The sequence below is a fragment of the Gopherus flavomarginatus genome, chromosome 3, assembly GCF_025201925.1.
Source record: "Gopherus flavomarginatus isolate rGopFla2 chromosome 3, rGopFla2.mat.asm, whole genome shotgun sequence".
NCBI lineage: Eukaryota > Metazoa > Chordata > Testudines > Testudinidae > Gopherus > Gopherus flavomarginatus.
The window spans coordinates 178,264,740-178,283,820 of record NC_066619.1 but is presented as its reverse complement, the minus strand read 5'-3'; the positions used below and the strand labels follow the sequence as shown (position 1 = coordinate 178,283,820).

Here is a 19,081-nt window from a genome sequence, read left to right as displayed (position 1 = left end):
ATAAAGCTTACTCAGCAGCTTTATCAGTCTGTACTAGGGATTGCACTAGTGCAGAGGTAGAATTGGGGGAAATCTGAAGTGTAGACATGGCTTAAATATCATTATCCCCATCTCACAAAGAGATTAAGTGATTTACCTAAAGTCATGGAGGGATTGATGAGCTGAAAGTAGAACTCAGAAATTCTTGGTTCTCAGCCCAGTGCTCGAACCATTAGTCTAGGGGTAGGCTAATATATGTCATTATACTCTCTTGTAATATTATTCAGGTCTTCAACATTTTGGGTTTCCTAAAGACTTTTATATAAGAAAAATATTCCCCAACAGCCTGACTGACACAAAGGGCTTTTGACTTTTGTTTTTTAAATGTGGTAGTTAATTTTACTTCAGTACTGACAAAATGTCCATCAGTGAAAGAAGAGAAGTCTGGATTTGCATTATTGTATTTCTTTCCCATTTTATGTTTACGTTTTCAGTATCAGAGCAATGACTCAGTGGAGTGGTAGAGATACTATACCCGACAGATAGAAATGATGCCAACCCTGTATGTGATAGCCTACCTTACATTTTGCTGCTTTGACCTGTTGCAGTTATAAGCAGAACTGGTCAAAAATATTTTTTAAAAATCCTAGTAATTTTAATTGGAAATAGTTTGACAGCAACCGAATCCAACAAGCTTTAGTTGTAATTGAAACCAGCTTTCCAGTTGGTATTAAAACTTTATTTGGGGCTTGATTTTTAAAATCTCTTCAGTTTTGCAACCACAGTGATATTTACCTACCTGTTTGTACAGGTGCAGTTATGGAAGGTGGGTTTTAAAAATGAGTATAAGAATCAAGAGAAATTTAAATTAATTGCTAAGTCTTACGTAGAGAGAAAGAAAGAAAGAGAAGGGAATAATTTTTTTTAAACAAATAAAAGCCCAGTCCTTCAAAGACTTACATGTTTTGAAGTCATTGAGACTACTCCCATATATAACTGTTTGCAGGATCAGGACCAAAAATAGTAGTGTTGGGAAGCTACAGTACAGGAAGTTATACTCTTAATTTAGGCTCTGTGGCCTGAAAAGCCAATGTACAGTAAACAAAAGGTATTACTGCAGGCGCAGCCAGATGGAAAATGATAGTATTGAGGTTTTTAAAAACAAACAAATTAGTTTATTTCATTTAATGAAAATGAAATGTGTGTGTTTTTAATTTGAAATACTAAATGCTTAATTGAAAAAAATCTCAAAGTGAACATACCTGTACATATTCTGACCTCAGTGACACCCATACAAATCTGGAGTTACCAATTTCCATGGAGTAATTCCAGATTTATATGGGTGTAAATGGCACATACATTTGAACCACTGAAGATTCCTTCCATGGAAAACAAAATGACATTTAACCTAGTGACACCCTCCTAGAAATAAAGTGAAATGATGGTATATTACTTTAACACTGTTGCATGATCATAAACTGGTGAATAAATCACAGTGGAAATATAGGTATTTTCTTTCCAAAAGCCATATTAATTGTGAATTCCTATTACCTGGTTATAGCCACTATTAAAAAATCCTTTATTCACTAAGTGTCAGAGCTGAAACTGCATGTGCTTTATATAGAACTTCCTTGAGCAAGTCCAAAATACTGTCACTAGCGTCTTTGGGAGAAGCTATAGCCAGTTATCAAATCTGTTGTCAGTGTTCTTTTCAAGTTGACCTTTCTGTGACTCTTTATTTCCCTATCTATATCTGTATATAGATATTCTATATAGAGAGATATAGATATGCTAGCTACCAAGAGTTCTAAGGCTTGTCTATTTCTATTTTCTGCATACTTACAGATAAACAACAAAACCAACGTGGTAACCAGCCCCAAAGAAAATATTCCTACCCCGGCGCTGGTATACCTGGAATCTTCCTTTTCGCCCTATCTTTACGTTCTTTACTGTTTTCTGTTTGTTTTTCTTTTTTTTTTGTTTTTGCCTTTATTCTTTTTGTTTTCTAAACATTTGAAACAATTTTTCTCTTTCTTGTTGTTTGTACTTTTTGTTTTCTTTTTGTGAGAAAGTCTATTGTGAAGCAACATGTTTATAAAATAGAAAATGTGACACGAAAGCAGGACATGGTAGTGTGGTAGCGTTAGTAGCAATAGTTTAATTTTTTGCATGCAGTGTAAGAAAATAAATAGAATGCGCTTGATGTTGCCCTTAGCTCTTCAGCTGATGGTTGTTTCAGTGCTTTTAAATGCTGACTTATTTTTTAAATTGTATCTATTATCTTTTCTTTTGCCTTAATGCAAGTTTTGACATCAAGGAGAGCTAACAGGATTATTGCTAGGCAACACTAGACCTTATTCAGATTTTCATTCCCCCTATTCTCTGACAACCCAGCAGGACTTTGCAAGGCTTCACTTACTGGGATCAAGAGGCACCTTAGTCCTATAAAGCTTTTTGTATAGTACCACTTTACATCGGCAGTAGGCATTACTCAGTAATAAGTTCTGCTTGGGGAATATTACTAAATAGTAGGACAGCGTACATGAATATTCTATGTCACAATCTTGCTTCTGTTGGTAAGTCACATTTCTTAAGAGTATGCTATGGAGGAAGGCTTACGAACACACATGCTACTATTTAATTACCTAAATTTAAGCAGTATTACTTCTCATATATTTTGGTACATACCTCTGAAGAAATGCTTCTGCCTTTTAATATAAACATAAGGACAAATTCTGCCCATAGTTTTGTATGTGCAGCTCCCATGGAAGCCTGCATTAAGTCAAGTCATTTCAGAGGAGTAGTTTACAGGTTTTATGGTACGTACATGAGTCCACAACTCCATCAGGTATTCCCAGAGCTCTGTGAGTGCATTAAAAAGTTACAGTTGCTGCAGTTTGTTCCTGTGCCAGCTAACTGGCATTTTAAGGGAAGCAAGAGGGGAGTTAAACTTTGAAATGGCATCAAGAACTTCCATCAAAGTTGGTATCTCTGCTGTTCAAATGGGCAACAGACTGGATATAACCCCTGTACTTCCAAACACCGTTTGTGTTTAGAGGTACCCAAATCTTTCTGAATCAGCTCAGCCCATCTTTATTTTGATTTGTGTTCATTTTTGCTATAATAATAAGCATACACTATTTTTTAAATTAAAATAGTTCACCATTTTTGAGCTAAAGCAGGATCAGACAAAAAGGGACAATGTATCTGATATGAGACATTGTGAAACTCAGTGCCTCTTCAGCTGCCTCCCCAGAGCTTCAAAGCCCTGTGTGTGTGTTGATCATGAATAAGGTCTTTGCATGCCGCTGCAATAGGTAAGGTAGCCTACCTTGCTGGCTTGCCAGTCGAGGAATCTTTATTAGAGACATTGTTTCATCTTTTGGCAGCAGTTAACATTTGCTTTAGCTCTTGTCACTGTTTAGCACTTGTCTGTTGGCTCTTCTCGTGCTCCTTCACACTAATGTGAATGTATTTACCAATGGGAACTGTTTTTTCTCTTTATTTTGTTCTCACTCAGGAGCCCCAAACTACAGTAATCCACAACCCTGATGGAAATAAGGTATTCAGAAAGAATCAGCTCCATCTTGCATTTCCAAAGTGCACATTTCATCCACTATTCTAAGCCAGAATGTGCCCATTACCCAGAGTTTAGTAAGGAAAATCTCATTCCTGGATCTGTTGCACCTGGTGCCTCTTGGGCCTAATTCATCTGTGACTTGTTCCCTCTGAATGCTTTCTGCCTGGCTGCTGGCTCCGTCAGCTCCTGTGGATGTCTGTAGGCAATGAGAGCGCTCAGCACCCTGAGGAATCAGGTCCATGGTGTGTTGTACATCTCTTGCTTCAGGCAAGAACTTTCAGTTCTCAAAAAAACAAAGGAACATTGTGTTCAGACAGAGACTATAGTGAGGTTATTTTTAAGACTTATGTATGAAGCTTTCACTAAAGATGAAGGCATATTTTGAGCCGTTTCCATCTGCTGTTTCTCAGCATGCTTATGCATCATACTGTGACATGTCTTCTGCATGGAACTTTTGACTTATTCCATAACATCATCTTGCAGTTTCAAAAGAAGCTAACACTTGAAGTAACAAGAAGCTCTTCTGAATTCATAAATCTTGATTTGATGCATTTTTCTCATTGATTTTCTTCTGTGTGCTGTGATGGTTGTGTTTGGTGTCTGGTTTCTATAATGTGGTAATTTTTTCTCCCTGTGTGGACTTGAAAAGGGTTGGGGAATATTGTCATTTGTGATTCATGTTCCTAGTTTTCATATGCAGATTTCACTTATTTAAACAAATATAAATGGATATGCTGAGAACTTAAAGTTCCCAAAAAATTGTTGTCACATTTATCTAGTGTAATTACTTGTGATCGCTCAACACTGTATTTGCAAAGGATTGAGTCTGAGTGGAAAATATCAGATGCAGGCATTTCACAAGCATGGAAAAAGTGTTAACTGTGCATATTGTAGTCATATCTCTTCTTCGTTTGATTATTTATTTTATACTTCGTGAGTAAGAATAAGTTGTGATGCTCATTTCACTCCTGTACCAACTACTCTCTGCACCCCTGGTCCATATTTCATCTCCTATGTTTTATTAACAGGCAGTATTCTGCCAGTATTTTAATTTTAGTCAAATCTTTACTAAAGCCCAGCAAAGGGAAACAAAAAACTGGAGCTCTTTGGCATGAGTACATCTACTTGACTTTATTATATATTTATAGCAATTTAGATATCCCAAAAAGTCATAACATGGACAGGAAAACCACTTATGGGGAAAGTTACTGTCAAATTTCATTATCTGCAAAAACAATATTTTTGCATGACAACTGGAGTGGATGCTTCCATATTACTGGCCACATCTCTTGTGTGAGCTTGTGCATGATGTTTCCTGCTTGTATGTGTGTGGTTTTTATTTTCTTCTAGATACTATATATGATAGAGCATGATATGTCCATTGTGTGAAGTGAATAGTCTAACACCCATTCACAACAGGAAAAGCTTATTTGGTTTATTTAGCTTGGTTTGTATGTGTGGATTGATTAGTGGTTTGTTTATTGATGCACATAATTTTGTTCTTTTACATTTGAATAATGCATTAACCATTCTGAAACTTTTCTTTGACTTGTTATTGTGAAATCATAGTAGACAAAAGGACACTGTTAGGGTATTTGGGATTTTTCATTTAATTAATTAATATGTATAGTAACTCTTTGGAAGCTTGAAACAAATCCTATTTTATTCCCCTCTATCTCAGAAGTAAACTGGCTTGTTATAGGTATTTTTACTCTTGAGTTTTTCGCTGCTGACTTTTTCTTTTTTTATTTGCAACAAAGCATTTATTTTTACAAATCATAAAGAATAGATCTTCTACAAAAAAAATTAGGAGAAAAAGAGTAGGTCAGATTTTTTGCCTACTAGCTTTGACAGTGTCCTTTTAAGTGTGCTCCCTAATTTTTCACATTTCTAATATCTTATAAAAATTGTGATAAGTAGCCTTGCCTTTTAACATTGCAAAGATTTCAATACAACTGTCTGATGGACAAGTCATTCCTTTGTGTGGCTGTTTCGTTAAAGAATGTTTCTTCAAAGATACCTTAGATTATCAAGCAGCATTGTTGTGGGCCTCTCCAGTAACTTGCTCTCGCTTTCAAAATTTTTGGCACAAGGAGAGTATAAAAATATAGTCATGGATTTGACCCAATTCTTATTGAAATCAATGGTAGTCAGTTTATTGCATCATTTCTTATATCAGCAGAAGAATTACTGTAAATTCTGAAATGCAGCATTCTCCTTACTTTATACTTAAAAGCTCAAATGGAATGACTTATTTTACAGAGTTGATATTCACTAAGCTTCAAATGGCAAGTTCTAATATTTGGCTGACGTAATTCATATAACAGTTCAGACATCCTTTGTCTAATAGAAAATGAAAAAAAGGGCAACAAGCTAACTCATTTTCCTGAAGATACTTTTATATTTCCCCATACATCCATGGACATTCAAAAACTGGACAGCCAGAAATACGTTTAATAAAAATGTTCCCTTTTGAAATGGATGGAAATTATTGGCATGTAGTTTCAGGTGCAAACATCTCAATCCCTGTGGCATTTGTTTGTGAATTACATCCACATAGCCTTCTTCAAGGCTTTGCATGATCTATACAATACCGAGTGTAATTTTCATAGGTGTATGAATAATATGCTGGGTCATTTTATGCATTTCACTTGTATTTACTTCTCAACAGGAGTCAACAGAAAGTTCCAATACAACTATTGAAGATGAAGATGTGAAAGGTATGATTAACAGTTGGAAAGGCAAAATCATGGCTACATGCAATACATTTCAGTAGGTTTTATTAACTTTTGTCAATGTGTCAGATGGAGGGAGTTCCGAAGTAATCCAAGGAGAACGTACTATTATTTTTGAAAATCATGTTCATTGCTGAAGTTCTATATGTTAAGTTCTGACTTTGATAGTCTGACTTTTACATGTACTGTTTCTGTAGCAATTTGGAATAAGGAAGTTTCTAATTTAAAATTATAGTTATGGCAGTAGTAAGTGTAGATTTAAAAACTAATGACATTTAATATTATTTTAAATTTCATTTTGTATATGATGATTTGAATTTTTTTGTTTGCTTGCTTCATGTGTTCTTAATGCATTTTTTCAGATCAGCATTTATAAAACATTTCTGTTCAGATGCCAGTGTTTTTGTGTGCTTCTCTTGTATTCCGGCCCTATAATTGTCTTAACTTCAGTCACTTTTTTCTTTTCTTTTCAATTTTCTGTACAATAACCTTCTTAATTTTGTAATCGGGGGGGGAGTTAGTTTTTTTTTCTTTTTTTGAATTCTATGCTGTGACATTATTCATTCTTATTTTAATAACATTTGGTGAGTTTAAAACTGGCATATTCAGCTTATGTATTATATGTTTCATACAAGACATTAGTTTTTAGCTTTAAGTACAAAATTTTAGCTACAGTGGATCCACAAAACAGAGACAGGAATAAGAAGGGACATGATGAAAAATAAGAGGGGAAGTGGTAAGAACAAGGGAGATTTCTCAGTTAATTAACCATTAGAGCAGGGGTAAGCAACCTATGGCACTCACACTGCTCAGGTCTGGGAGGCTCTGCATTTTAATTTAATTTTAAATGAAGCTTAAATGAAGTTTCTTAAACATTTTAAAAACCTTGTTTATTTTACATAAACAATAGTTTAGTTATATATTATAGACTTATAGAAAGAGACCTTCCAAAAACGTTAAAATGTATTACCGGCACACAAAACCTTAAATTAGAGTGAATAAATGAAGACTTGGCGCACCACTTCTGACAGGTTGCCCACCCCTGCATTAGAGTGCTGGGCTCGTTTTGCACTGTACTATACTAGAAGTGTTATGTCTGTGGCTGTCACTATTAAAGTGTTTATTAACAGAAATATGCATTAAAATATAGATTCTAAGATGCTGGAGTTTTCAATAGCTTCAAGACTGTGAGAGAACATTTTAGAATATGAAACAGATTCAGTGGATGCAGTTGCTCAAGTCATGTTTGGTAAACTGTTGTTTTATTTCTGGATAGTGGAGCATGCAATATCCTTGCTTGATAAAGTAACTGGTGTTGCCAGAGTAAGGGACTGATAATGTAATGCTTTAGGACTCATGAGTATCTCTAAGTCAGAAATGTAATAAGAAATGCAAGATAAGATAGTTCTTTAGTAGGACACTCCATTGTTTATGAGCTGGCATTCAAATGAACATCAGTAACCTGGTGATATCCTATATGTTGTCTATTTTAGACAGCGTTCTTTTGTTTAATGAGCTTCTGTTTCACTTTTATTTTGTGTGCTATAAAATCGTATCCCAGAGTTCAAGTAACAATCTTCTCCTGCTAAGCAGTGTTGTATGGTTTGGTATATTATCACTTCAACGGGATCATTCATCTCAAACAGATAGATAGATAGAAATACCTATGTAGTCTCCAGAGAAAAACTTAGTTATAAAAAAAGAGGATGATGACAGGTCCATCAGTGCCCAGTCCCTGAAATATTGTGGAATTGATGGAATGAAGTGTAGCAACCTGATACTAACAGATAATCCAGCCCCATGTCCCATAAGGAAGGGGGAACATAAACATAAGGTGCCTGTCCATATAACCTGGGGTAAATTTCCTCCACTATCCAAATGGTACTGATTAACTAAGTAACTTTCTTTCCTTTCCTTTCTTACGTGCTTTGAGCAATGAATTAGTTAGCAATGTTGATGTTTAAAGTATCATTTGAGTTAGCTCCCACTGAAAGGAATGAGGCAGTTCACACTTCAGAGCGATTGTTTCAGGCTCCCTGCAAACGCAGGAAGACAATTGGTTAAGCTCACCTTCATGTACTGAAGGTTTTCTGTGCAAATGTAATAGCTGGACATATTTTTTTCCCCAATGAAAGCTGATCCTCTGGAGAAAAATGGGAGGACTGTCTGCTGCCTAACTTTCTGGCTAATCCTTTATGCCTTTCTTTCCCCACCCCCAAGGGGTGTGCTTCACCGTTAAAGGTAAGGTTACACACCTACCTTAAAAATGTAATTGGAACTATCCAGCATTCAGAGCTGCCTGAATATATTAGGCTGAACTCAATGAATTACCACCCGCTGTGCAAAGCAGATGGAACTATCCAAGCTTACCTGATGACTCCAAGGTATTTTGGTTCCTGCAAGTTCTTGTGATCTCACCAGCCCAGTTCCTCTCAAACAGGTATTACCGAAAGCCTCATCAGAAGGCCTAATAAACAAATGGGCAATGAAGCCGTCAAACCTTTATTTAATTTTTCCTTTTATTTAAGTAAAAGGCTATCAGAAGAACACCTGGCACAGTGTGCGATCACACCTTTTGCAGCACAATCTCATTATTAATAATATTTTTGTTCCCAATTACTGAGCAAAAGAATAATGGGGAAACTATTTTTAAACAGCCAGTTAATCTTGACATTTCAAAATCAGGCACTGGAGATGATCACAATTAAATGTCTCTATGTAACTTTGTGCAAATACAAAAATAAGCCAGTTTGCAAGCTTTCATCCACATATTAATGTAGCAAAATATTTCACGTTCTCTGCTTTGAAAGACAGCTAAACAAATTTCTCTGAAAAATACTGGTTAGTTCCAACAAACCATGCATTGCTTTTTCCTCCAAAGCAGCAGAGGGTCGGAAAGTGAGATTTAGAATTTCTTCTCAAATTTAAATTAAATTAAATTTAATGAAATTTAATTTTGGAAAGCATTGTCATTTGCAGTAAGGTAAGTTTGGAGTGTTTTTGTTTGTTTTTTTGATCCGTGCTACACTGTTGGTGCAGTTCCTTTGATTCCCCATTACTATCAAAAATGAATAAATTTGGAAATATTAAGACGACTGTGGCAATGTAAATGCTTCCATTATTTCCTGCAGGTGCTTTGGATCCATTTATTGTAGTCATTTACAGTGTAAATGAACCATTAGATGTGTTTAGGATTACAAACCTTTCAGGGCATGGATTTTCTATAGTGTGTTTGTACAGTATTCAACACAATAGGACTCCAATCCCAATTGGAGCTTTTGGATGCTACTGTAGTATAAATATTTGCTTTTAATATAGTGGGGGGGAGGGCAATAAACTATCCAGAATTAACCACAGATGCTGTAAAAGCTCAAAATCATATTCATAATCGTACGCTGCTCTGTTTGCTCCACTGAGCAAGTTGACACTTGAAGAGACCTTTTCAGACTCAAAATGTGTGCATTAAAATGCAGTTCATTTTGCTCTTTGCCTGTGTTCAACACTTCATTGACTTTCATTTTGCTGTGCACTATTCATGGGAATGTCACAGGAAGGCAGTAGACACCTCCCTCAGTGGCCTGGATAATACATGAGTTCCTTCTTCACCTAGGCCCAAAAGCTTGCTGCTCAAATTCCTTAACTGATGATTCCAGGACAACTGCATCCCAAAAATGTGGCACAGGGCAAAGGTCGTAGCCATTCTAAAACCAGGAAAACCACTGGAAGATTTTAAGAGCCATTGACCCATCTCTCTCCATTGTGTTACATACAAGTTTATGATTCTGAGAGTCTGATTCTGATGCACATCAGTGAGGTTATTGAGCCACAACTGCCCTTTGTTCAGGCTGATTTCAGACAAGGAGAATGTAAGGCAAACCCGTAAACAGACCAGGGCTGTTCACTCAGTTACAAAGACTCACCCCTCCAGGAGAGCCTTCAGTGACTCATCTCAAAAGCATGCTGGGGCAATACAACTACACCGACTTATCCCTCAAAGCAGAGCCTGCATTGACTTTTCACTCAGGCATGCCTATCCCTGAGCAGGGCCTAGGTCAGATTACCCCCCAGGCACAGGTATTTCACTCTCACTGCAAGTTAGGGTATGTCTACACTGCCAACGTTACAGTGCAGCCGCAGCAGCTTTGTGACATGGGCAGTGTAGACACATTTTATTGTCGAAGGAGAACTCTCCCAGCAATTAAAAACAAAAACAAAAAACCACCCTGAACGAGTGATGGTAGCTTTATCACTGAGAGCCGGGTTCCCAGCGATAAAGCACTGTCTATACTGGCACTTTCCATGATAAAACTTTTGTCCCTCGGGAGTGTTTTTTCACACCCCTGAATGACTAAAGTTTTAGCGCTGAAAGTGGCAGTGTAGACACAACCTTAATCTGTTCAACAGCACCACTCAGCTAGGAACTCTCCTGCTGCCTCACAGTGTTACAGGTGCCCTAAGGTTCGAGCTTGCCTTCAATCCTATCCCTGTTTCTGCCCCAGTCTTGCCCAAGCCTTGTTCCAGCCCACTTCAGACTGTCTGTACCCTATTCCAACCTTGCTCCAGCCATGTTTCTGACCCACTCCAGCTCTGCAGCTGCCTTCTCCCTCCTAGACCATTGGACTGACTCCAGCCCTGCTTCGATCTACATCCGGACTCCGACTATAATCCTGATTTGGCTTATCTATGGACTCTGACCCCAGGTCTTATCCATGGCCCGTCCGTGGATCCTGGTTTAACATTGCCCTCAGCTGGTCCTGACTCTGCGTCCAGCTTTGACTCTTGGTACCCGTCCTCAACCACCACTCCAACCACCAAGCCTGACTGCCTAGAGCCTGACAGATGGTGCACCTAGATCAAGTCATTCGCCTAACACAAGATATTGAACATGCCTTTGCGCCATTCTGGCAGACATGTCAGCTCCATTTAATACTGTCTAACATGTGGGGCTGACCACTAAGTTTCTGCAGACTATTTCCTGTAAGCCTATTGTGTAGTTCATCATGGAAATAACAAAATGGAGCTTCATCTTGCAAGCTGGAGACTGTCATTTGGCTTTGGAGTCTTCGTAATGCGCTCCTGCAAGGATCCATTCTAGTGCCTCTCCTGGTCAACATATATACTTATGACCTACCAACATGGGTAGTAATCTACAAAATATCGAAGAGTGATTCAGCAGGGACATGAACGCTCTGGCTACTTAGCTTCATCAGTGGAGACTTGCACTAAATGAATCTTAAGAAGGTGGCTGCAACCTTCCATCTGAATAATTGCCTGGCCAATCGGCCCCTTACAGTTTTTGTGTTGAGGATCGTTCACTCCCTTTCCAGCCAGAGGTCACTAACTTAGCAGTCAAATTGGACCTTGGCCTAACATACTAGTCCCATTTAGAACATTTAAAGTAAAAGTTTACTTCCTGCACTATCTTGATCCAGAGGCTAGCAGGAACCTCCTGGAAGCCGAGGCAAATGTTTACTCACCTCAGTCCTGTGCTGGTATTCTCGCATCAGTGGAGTAGAATGCAACAGTTTGGGGCAGAAGTTGGCATATGCATCTCATTGATTCGGAGATGAACACAACCACACATCATTAGTGGTTGTCTTCACCGTACTTTAACATCCGATTTATATGTGGTGGCACATATAGCTCCCATAAAACTGTGGAAGATTATGATGAATGAAAACAACTTGCTGAATACAAATCTGACAACAGGTACAAATAAGAAACCCATACTTCCTATCAGAAGATCTACACTTCCAGAAGAAAACACCTACACCTGTGTCAGGGTTCCTTCTCCACTCTGAACTCTGGGGTACAGATGTGGGGCCCTGCATGAAAGACCCCCTAAGCTTATTTTTACCAGCTTAGGTTAAAAACTTTCCCAAGACACAAATTCCACTTTGCCTTGAACTGTATGCTGCCACCACCAAGTGATTTAGACAAAGAATCAGGAAAAGGACCACTTGGAGTCCTATTCCCCCAAAATATTCTCCCCAAGCCCTGCATCCCCTTTCCTGGGGAAGGCTTGAGAATAATATCATCACCAATTGGTAAAGGTGAACACAGATCCAAACCCTTGGATCTTAAGAACAATGAAAAATCAATCAGGTTCTTAAAAGAAGAATTTTAATTAAAAAAAGAGGTAAAAGAATCACTTCTGTAAAATCAGAGGATTTCCCCTCTAGGCAAAACTTTAAAGTTACAAAAACAGGGATAACCCTTCTTAGCACAGGGAATATTTACAAGCTAAAACAGAAGATAACCTAACACATTTCTTTGCTATTACTTAGTATTTCTGCAGTATTAGATGCTTAGTTTAGATATTTCCTGGGGAGTCTTGAGAATAATATACCAACCAAATAGGTAGACAAGGTGAGCACAGACCAGACCCTTGGGTTTTTAGTGTCCTAAAAACCCATCAGGTTCTTAAAAACAGAACTTTATTATAAAGAAAAAAGTAAAAGAAACACCTCTTTAAAATCAGGATGGAAGATAATTTTACAGGGTAGTAAGAGTTAAAACACAGAGGATTCCCCTCTAGGCAAAACTTTAGATTTACAAAAAACAGGAATAAACCTCCCTTTTAACATAGGGAAAATTCTTAGCATAGGGAAAATGTCTCATGCTACCAGCCCAGTGCCCATCTCAGATGAACAGTGGCACATTAGGGCCAAATGCTATTTCTTCATAGAATGGCAGCTACTCTGGAACAGAAAGGCAGGCATGCTGGCAAACTTTAGAAGCACTGATTTAGATCTACTTATTTGCTACCTTAAATGTAGATCATGGACTAGTCTTAACAGACTGCTGAGAGGAGAAGGCAGAGTGGCTGCCACAATGCAGAAATTTGGTTTAGCCCAATCCTCAGAGTATGACTGTGGTATAGTGTCTTAGCCCAATCTTCACCATCTGATTGTGTGGTAGGGATGCAGATGGTCACGCACATGGTGGAGAAGAGCACAGTTAGAAGATTGGAGGATGAACATCATACTACCCTCGATGCAGTAGTCGGAGATGGCTGAGCAATCTAGTTATCGACTTGTAATGCAGAATAGAGAAGTTCCTTTTGCCCTGTTATTTCAGGAACCAGTATAGCTACAGAAAATTCCAATTGTACAGTTTTGCTTAGTATGTCACTGTCCGCTTGAAAATAAAGAAGAGGCTTGAATGAAGTACTATATTTAGATTTTGTTTTTAATAGTCTCACTGTTTCTAAAAGAGAGAGATCCCTGAAAAAAGTTGTTGGGTTAATACAGATAACACAAGTTGGTCATCACATGACATTAAATGTGAATAAAAAACAAAGCCCCATGTTTTTCTATGTGGGTCTTGGGGTGTTTCAGATATCTGTAGCACACAAAACAAGTGTATGAGGGCACGGTAGGTATGTAGGGAAGAGCTGGCAGAAGAAAGGGCAGTATGTAAAAAAGCCATAAAAATACTCTTGAACTTCATCAGAAGGCATGTTCAAAATAGGGAAATTCTCACTTCCATGGTGTCACTTTTCAAATTGTTCTCCTGGTCCATGTAGTTTTATTGTTTTTGCTTTAGTCATGATAAAAAAAAATACTTGCAGAGACTATGGAAATTATAGTAGATACTCTAGTAGGAGATATTTTAGAAAGCCAAAATTAACACTTAATTTTGGAATACGTTAAATCCATTTTCTTGAAGTGTGGTTTTGCTTCTGTAAAAAGTGTATTATGGAGTCCCCATTTTTCATTTCACATTTACTTCCATGCCAAATATGTATGCAATGTTGTAACAGCTGTGTTGGTTACAGGATATTAGAGAGACAAGGTGGCTCTCAAATAGCCACCTTGCCTCTCTAATACCAAATATGTAGGTTTTACAAGTGAAAAAGATGCATTTTTTTTCTAACTCTCAGCCTTGCAAAATAAACCTGAAAATCAAGGTTGGTTATTTTCTTCTCAGGCAACATCACCAGTAAGAAAATTATCTCATCACTGGTGCTTGTGGAACCTCATTGCCTTCAAGAAAACAATGAGATCCCCTAAGTATAACTTGTTAGCACTAGAATTGGAACTTAGAAAACAATTGTGCTGATGATTTGTAAGAAGGAATATTATCCATTCTCTCCCAGATGAATCCATAGCTCGCTCACTCTTAGCTGTGTTGACTTTGCAGGTAAAACACAGGAAACAAAGTATTAAGAAGTTGTTAGTCATTGAAGGCAACAGATACAATTCTGTATGCACATGGAGCAGATGTAAAACCTAACAAGATGTGCCTTTTTCACATAGCGACTTTTCAGACTACAATGAGATTCCAAAAATGCAGATAACTTGATACTAGCTGTACCAGTAAACGGGATCTTGGGAAGTTTGTTACAGTTAACCCCTCACTTGTCAAGGGAGTGATAGTCCTAATCAAAACCAGGACAAATGTCCTCAGAGTTTCACTGAATACTAGATTGTGACTGTAAAGCCACAACCACTCAGTAGGAGAGGCAGGGATGTGCTTTGTCCTAGCATGAGGCATTATAAACTTTGTTGAGTACCCATGGGAGGGTGACCCCTCCTACTATATTGGAAAGGTTTCACCATGTGTACTCCTTATGCCTGCTCAGCTGTGTTAACACTGCCTATTGTTCTCTCCACTCCTTTTTCCACTACATCTGGAGAGACTAGAACTGCTCAAGTGGTTCATAGGGCTTATGCTGGCCCTCTGCACTTGGGTAAATTTTTTCATTCATTGTACGAGGGGTGGGGAGCAGATTTCCTGTGCTCTCTTCCCCTCAGTTTCACACACATGCATAGCTAGTTACAATCTAACTGTAGATTATGCTTTTTAGTAGTATATGATCTAGAACTAACTTTAATTAAGTCACTGATGTTGCCTTCTGTTCTCAAAATTTCAGTGTGTGATTTACCTTGACTTGAACATGTTTCAGGTATATTAGCAACCAGTAACTTCTCAGTTTAAAAAACAGCATAATGATAATGATTTCAGTTAATGGAAAGCAATAGCTTGAAGAACAATTAAGTTTATCTGCAATTGATGTGAAGAAAAATAGTTGTTGTGTAATTTACTTTTATTCATAATATCCTCCTTCAAACCATTCTGTGTAGTTTAGCAACTAACCTCATTAACTGTATAATTTAATTATAGTTGAGCCTCGGCACTATTAGAAATAATGCCAAGTTGATGATTAGAGATAATACCATATAATACACCCATATTTTCTTGGGTTTATAATTTAGCTATAAAAGTTTGTTTGAAATTTAGCTCATCCAGGAATGTAGTTAAAAGAGAATGTAAATTAAAAAAATGTTTTGCTTAAGATTGTTAATTTTGATATTAAACAACCATATAAACAAACGTTTATATACTCTTTATACTCACTGTTTCCTGATAGGAAGGATAACAATTAGAAGAGAGAGTGGTCCTGCTCTGGTTCTGCTACTGAGCAGTTAACAAATGCAATAGAAACTAAGCAGCAAAATTGTTAGGCAGAGCAGCAAGGGCTTGATAGCTGTTTATTTTTTAAGCTGTCCTGTCCTTGGAATGGTCTCCATTGCGCCTGCTCCCATAGAAGTCAAGCCCTAGATGCCTATCATCTGTGTCCTGGTTAAATTAAGGAGAAAAGTGGAAAATTGGCTGAAGGACATAAGAGAACTCCTGTTAATGACCTTAATTACAAAAGTGTTATCAGGAGTCACAAAGCAGTCTTCTCAAGGGAGAACAATAAATATCTGAAACACCTCAATAATGCTGCTACACAAAGTCTAGTCAGTACCTTTACATGTGGTGGAGAAAGCACAAGATGACTGTGCCTGCAGACAGTGGCTGGCCCATTTGCTGTTCCTGAGTCCCCTGCCCAGAGTGTGGAGTCTCCTCCCTCCTTGTGCCCCTGTAGGTGTAATCACCACATAGTGGGCAGGAAGGAGGTGAGTGTGCAGGGAAAGTGAAAGCTGTATCTGTGAAGAGACAAGCCTCTCTGCATGTTGGGGAGTTCCAGGAAGCATTGTGCCTCTCTGAGTCACAGTTGCTCCCCAAATTCCCAATTTGGCACAACCCTTTACTGAGAGTTGTCTCTGTTAGGCACTATTGATTCCTACATTTTAGTGACGCTGTTGTGGACCCACTTATCGCTCTTGCCCCAAAAGGATAATGAAGAATATTATTGTCACTGAGGCTGTTGAGATACAAAATGCAAAATACCATTTAATAATTTGATGGAGAATAAATATGTGGAATAGCTGATCTAACTGGAGCTGATTTATTGTTGATTGAAAATGAAGAATTTTAAAATGTCCATGTTTCATTATCATTGCTGCTGGAGGGACTCTAACATTTTGCCAATTAATTACAGTGCAGGAATAAAAGTTTGCTTGTTTGTTCCAGTTGAATACTGATCAGATATATATATATTGGGGCAGATTATGAAGAGTTCTGAATGGAAGCAGTGACTTGAGGAATCCTCTTCTGATTTTATTTTCCCCATTGTTTAGCATCAGTCTGTTCAGGAATACTGTACAAGTTCCTATTAGATGCGGCAGGTATCATTCCTGAGAAAGAAGTGACTCAGGACTATTTAGAAAAGCTGGACGAGCACAAAGTCCATGGGGCTAAATGTACTGCATCCGAAAGGTGCTAAAGGAGTTGGCTGATGTGATTGCAGAGCCATTGGCCATTATCTTTGAAAATTCATGGCAATCAGGGGAGGTCCCGGATCCCTGGAAAAAGGCTAATGTAGTGCCCATCTTTTAAAAAGTGAAGAAGGAGAATCCGGGGAACTACAGGCCAGTCAGCCTCACCTCAGTCCCTGGAAAAATCATGGAGCAAGTCCTCAAGGAATCAATTTTGAAGCACTTAGAGGAGAGGAAAGTGATCAGGAACAATCAGCATGGATTCACCAACGTCAAGTCATGCCTGACTAACCTAATTGCCTTCTATGATGAGATAACTGGCTCTGTGGATGAGGAGAAAGCAGTGGGCATGTTATTCCTTGACTTTAGCAAAGCTTTTGATACCGTCTCCCACAGTATTCTTGCCAGCAAGTTAAAGAAGTATGGGCTGGATGAATGGACTATAAGGTGGATAGAAAGCTGGCTAGATCATTGGGCTCAACATTTAGTGATCAATGGCTCCATGTCTAGTTGGCAGCCAGTACCAAACAGAGTGTCCCAAGGGTCGGCCCTGGGGCTGGTTTTGTTCAATATCTTCACTATTAATCTGGAAGTTGGTGTGGATTGCACCCTCAGCAAGTTTGCAGATGACACTAAACTGGGAGGAGTGGTAGATACGCTAGAGGGTAGGGATAGGAAACAGAGGGACCTAGACAAATTAGAGGATTGGGCCAAAAGAAATCTGATGAGGTTCAACAAGGACAAGTGCAGAGTCCTGCACTTAGGACGGAAGAATCCCATGCACTGCTATAGACTAGGGACCGACTGGCTAGGCAGCAGTTCTGCAAAAAAAGGACCTTGGGGTTACAGTGGACAAGGAGCTGGATATGAGTCAACAGTGTGCCCTTGTTGCCAAGAAGGTGAACAGCATTTGGGGTTGTATAAGTAGGAGCATTGCCAGCAGATCAAGGGACATGATCTTTCCCCTCTATTCAGCAATGAGGAGGCCTCATCTGGAGTGCTGTGTCCAATTTTGGGCCCCACACTACAGGAAGGATGTGGAAAAATTGGAAAGCGTCTAGAGGAGGGCAACAAAATGATTAGGGGGCTGGAGCACATGACATATGAGGAGAGGCTGAGGGAACTGGGATTGTTTAGTCTGCAGAAGAGAAAAATGAGGGGGGATTTGATAGCTGCTTTCAAATACCTGAAAGGGGTTCCACAGAGAATCGATCTAGGCTGTTCTCAGTGGTAGCTGATGACAGAACAAGGAGTAATGGTCTCAAATTGCAGTGGGGGAGGTTTAGATTGGATATTAGGAAGAATGTTTTCAGTAAGAGGTTGGTGAAGCAGTGGAATGGGTTACCTAGGGAGGTGGTGAAACGTCCTTCCTTAGAGGTTTTTAAAGTCAGGTTTGACAACCCTGGCTGGGATGATTTAGTTGGGAATTGGTCCTGCTTTGAGCAGGGGGTTGGACTAGATGACCTCCTGATATTCCAAACCTTCCAACCCTGATATTCTATGATTCTCATCCTGCTCCTAACACAGTACACAAACTTAGTCCAATATAGGGAGTATTTTTATTTATTTATTTATTTATTTAAATAACAAATATAAACTTTCAGCCAGTTTGAGTATATTTGTTTGCTTCTGTTCCTAGGGTTACTCCTGGCAGCACCCCTTTGTCTGTGCCCGTTGTTCCCTCTATCCCTTGAAGTGATATTCAAGCTATTTTATATCATGGATTAAAGGTGATAGGACCCACTTGTTCTGACTACTAGAATGAGACAAGAGAACAGCAGCTTTACATTATGCAAGGTCTCATAACCTAGCATATTTTGCTAATATATTGTGACTTTTGTAGTCACTACCACTGCAAGGGATTTGTAGAGGCTGACCACACAGAGGCAAAGGCTGGAAACTTTCTTCGTATGGAGAAGAGAAGTAGTTAGGATGCCTTCGGGGATTCTGGGAAGAGCACACTGAGAAGTTACACTCAGCTTATTTTTGGAGATGCAGCATATGTAAAAATGTGCTGGACCCACTCCTAACCTGGCAAGCCCACTTTAAAGTGTTACAAGTGCTTAAAGATACTTAACATGCCCCATTCTTTTTACATTGTGCACAAACTGAACAAGCAGCAGGATTGTGACTTTCTCTTGTGCACATATACATAGGTCTTCCCCTACCCACCCATT

General features: G+C 38.6%; 1 protein-coding gene across 18 annotated transcripts in view; it reads left to right on the top strand.

Moving 5' to 3' along the window:
• The window catches only part of CAMK2D (calcium/calmodulin dependent protein kinase II delta), a 292,308-nt gene that overhangs the window by 225,165 nt on the left and 48,062 nt on the right, over window positions 1–19,081 (top strand). For 8 of the 18 annotated variants that reach the window (XM_050944435.1, XM_050944437.1, XM_050944434.1 and 5 more), the window contains 3 exons: window positions 1,825–1,884; window positions 3,500–3,541; window positions 6,231–6,279. In XM_050944435.1, coding sequence (XP_050800392.1) covers window positions 1,825–1,884; window positions 3,500–3,541; window positions 6,231–6,279 — 151 coding nt within the window. The remainder of the gene's footprint in view (window positions 1–1,824; window positions 1,885–3,499; window positions 3,542–6,230; window positions 6,280–19,081) is intronic. The other 10 variants (XM_050944448.1, XM_050944445.1, XM_050944449.1 and 7 more) reach the window with 2 other exon arrangements.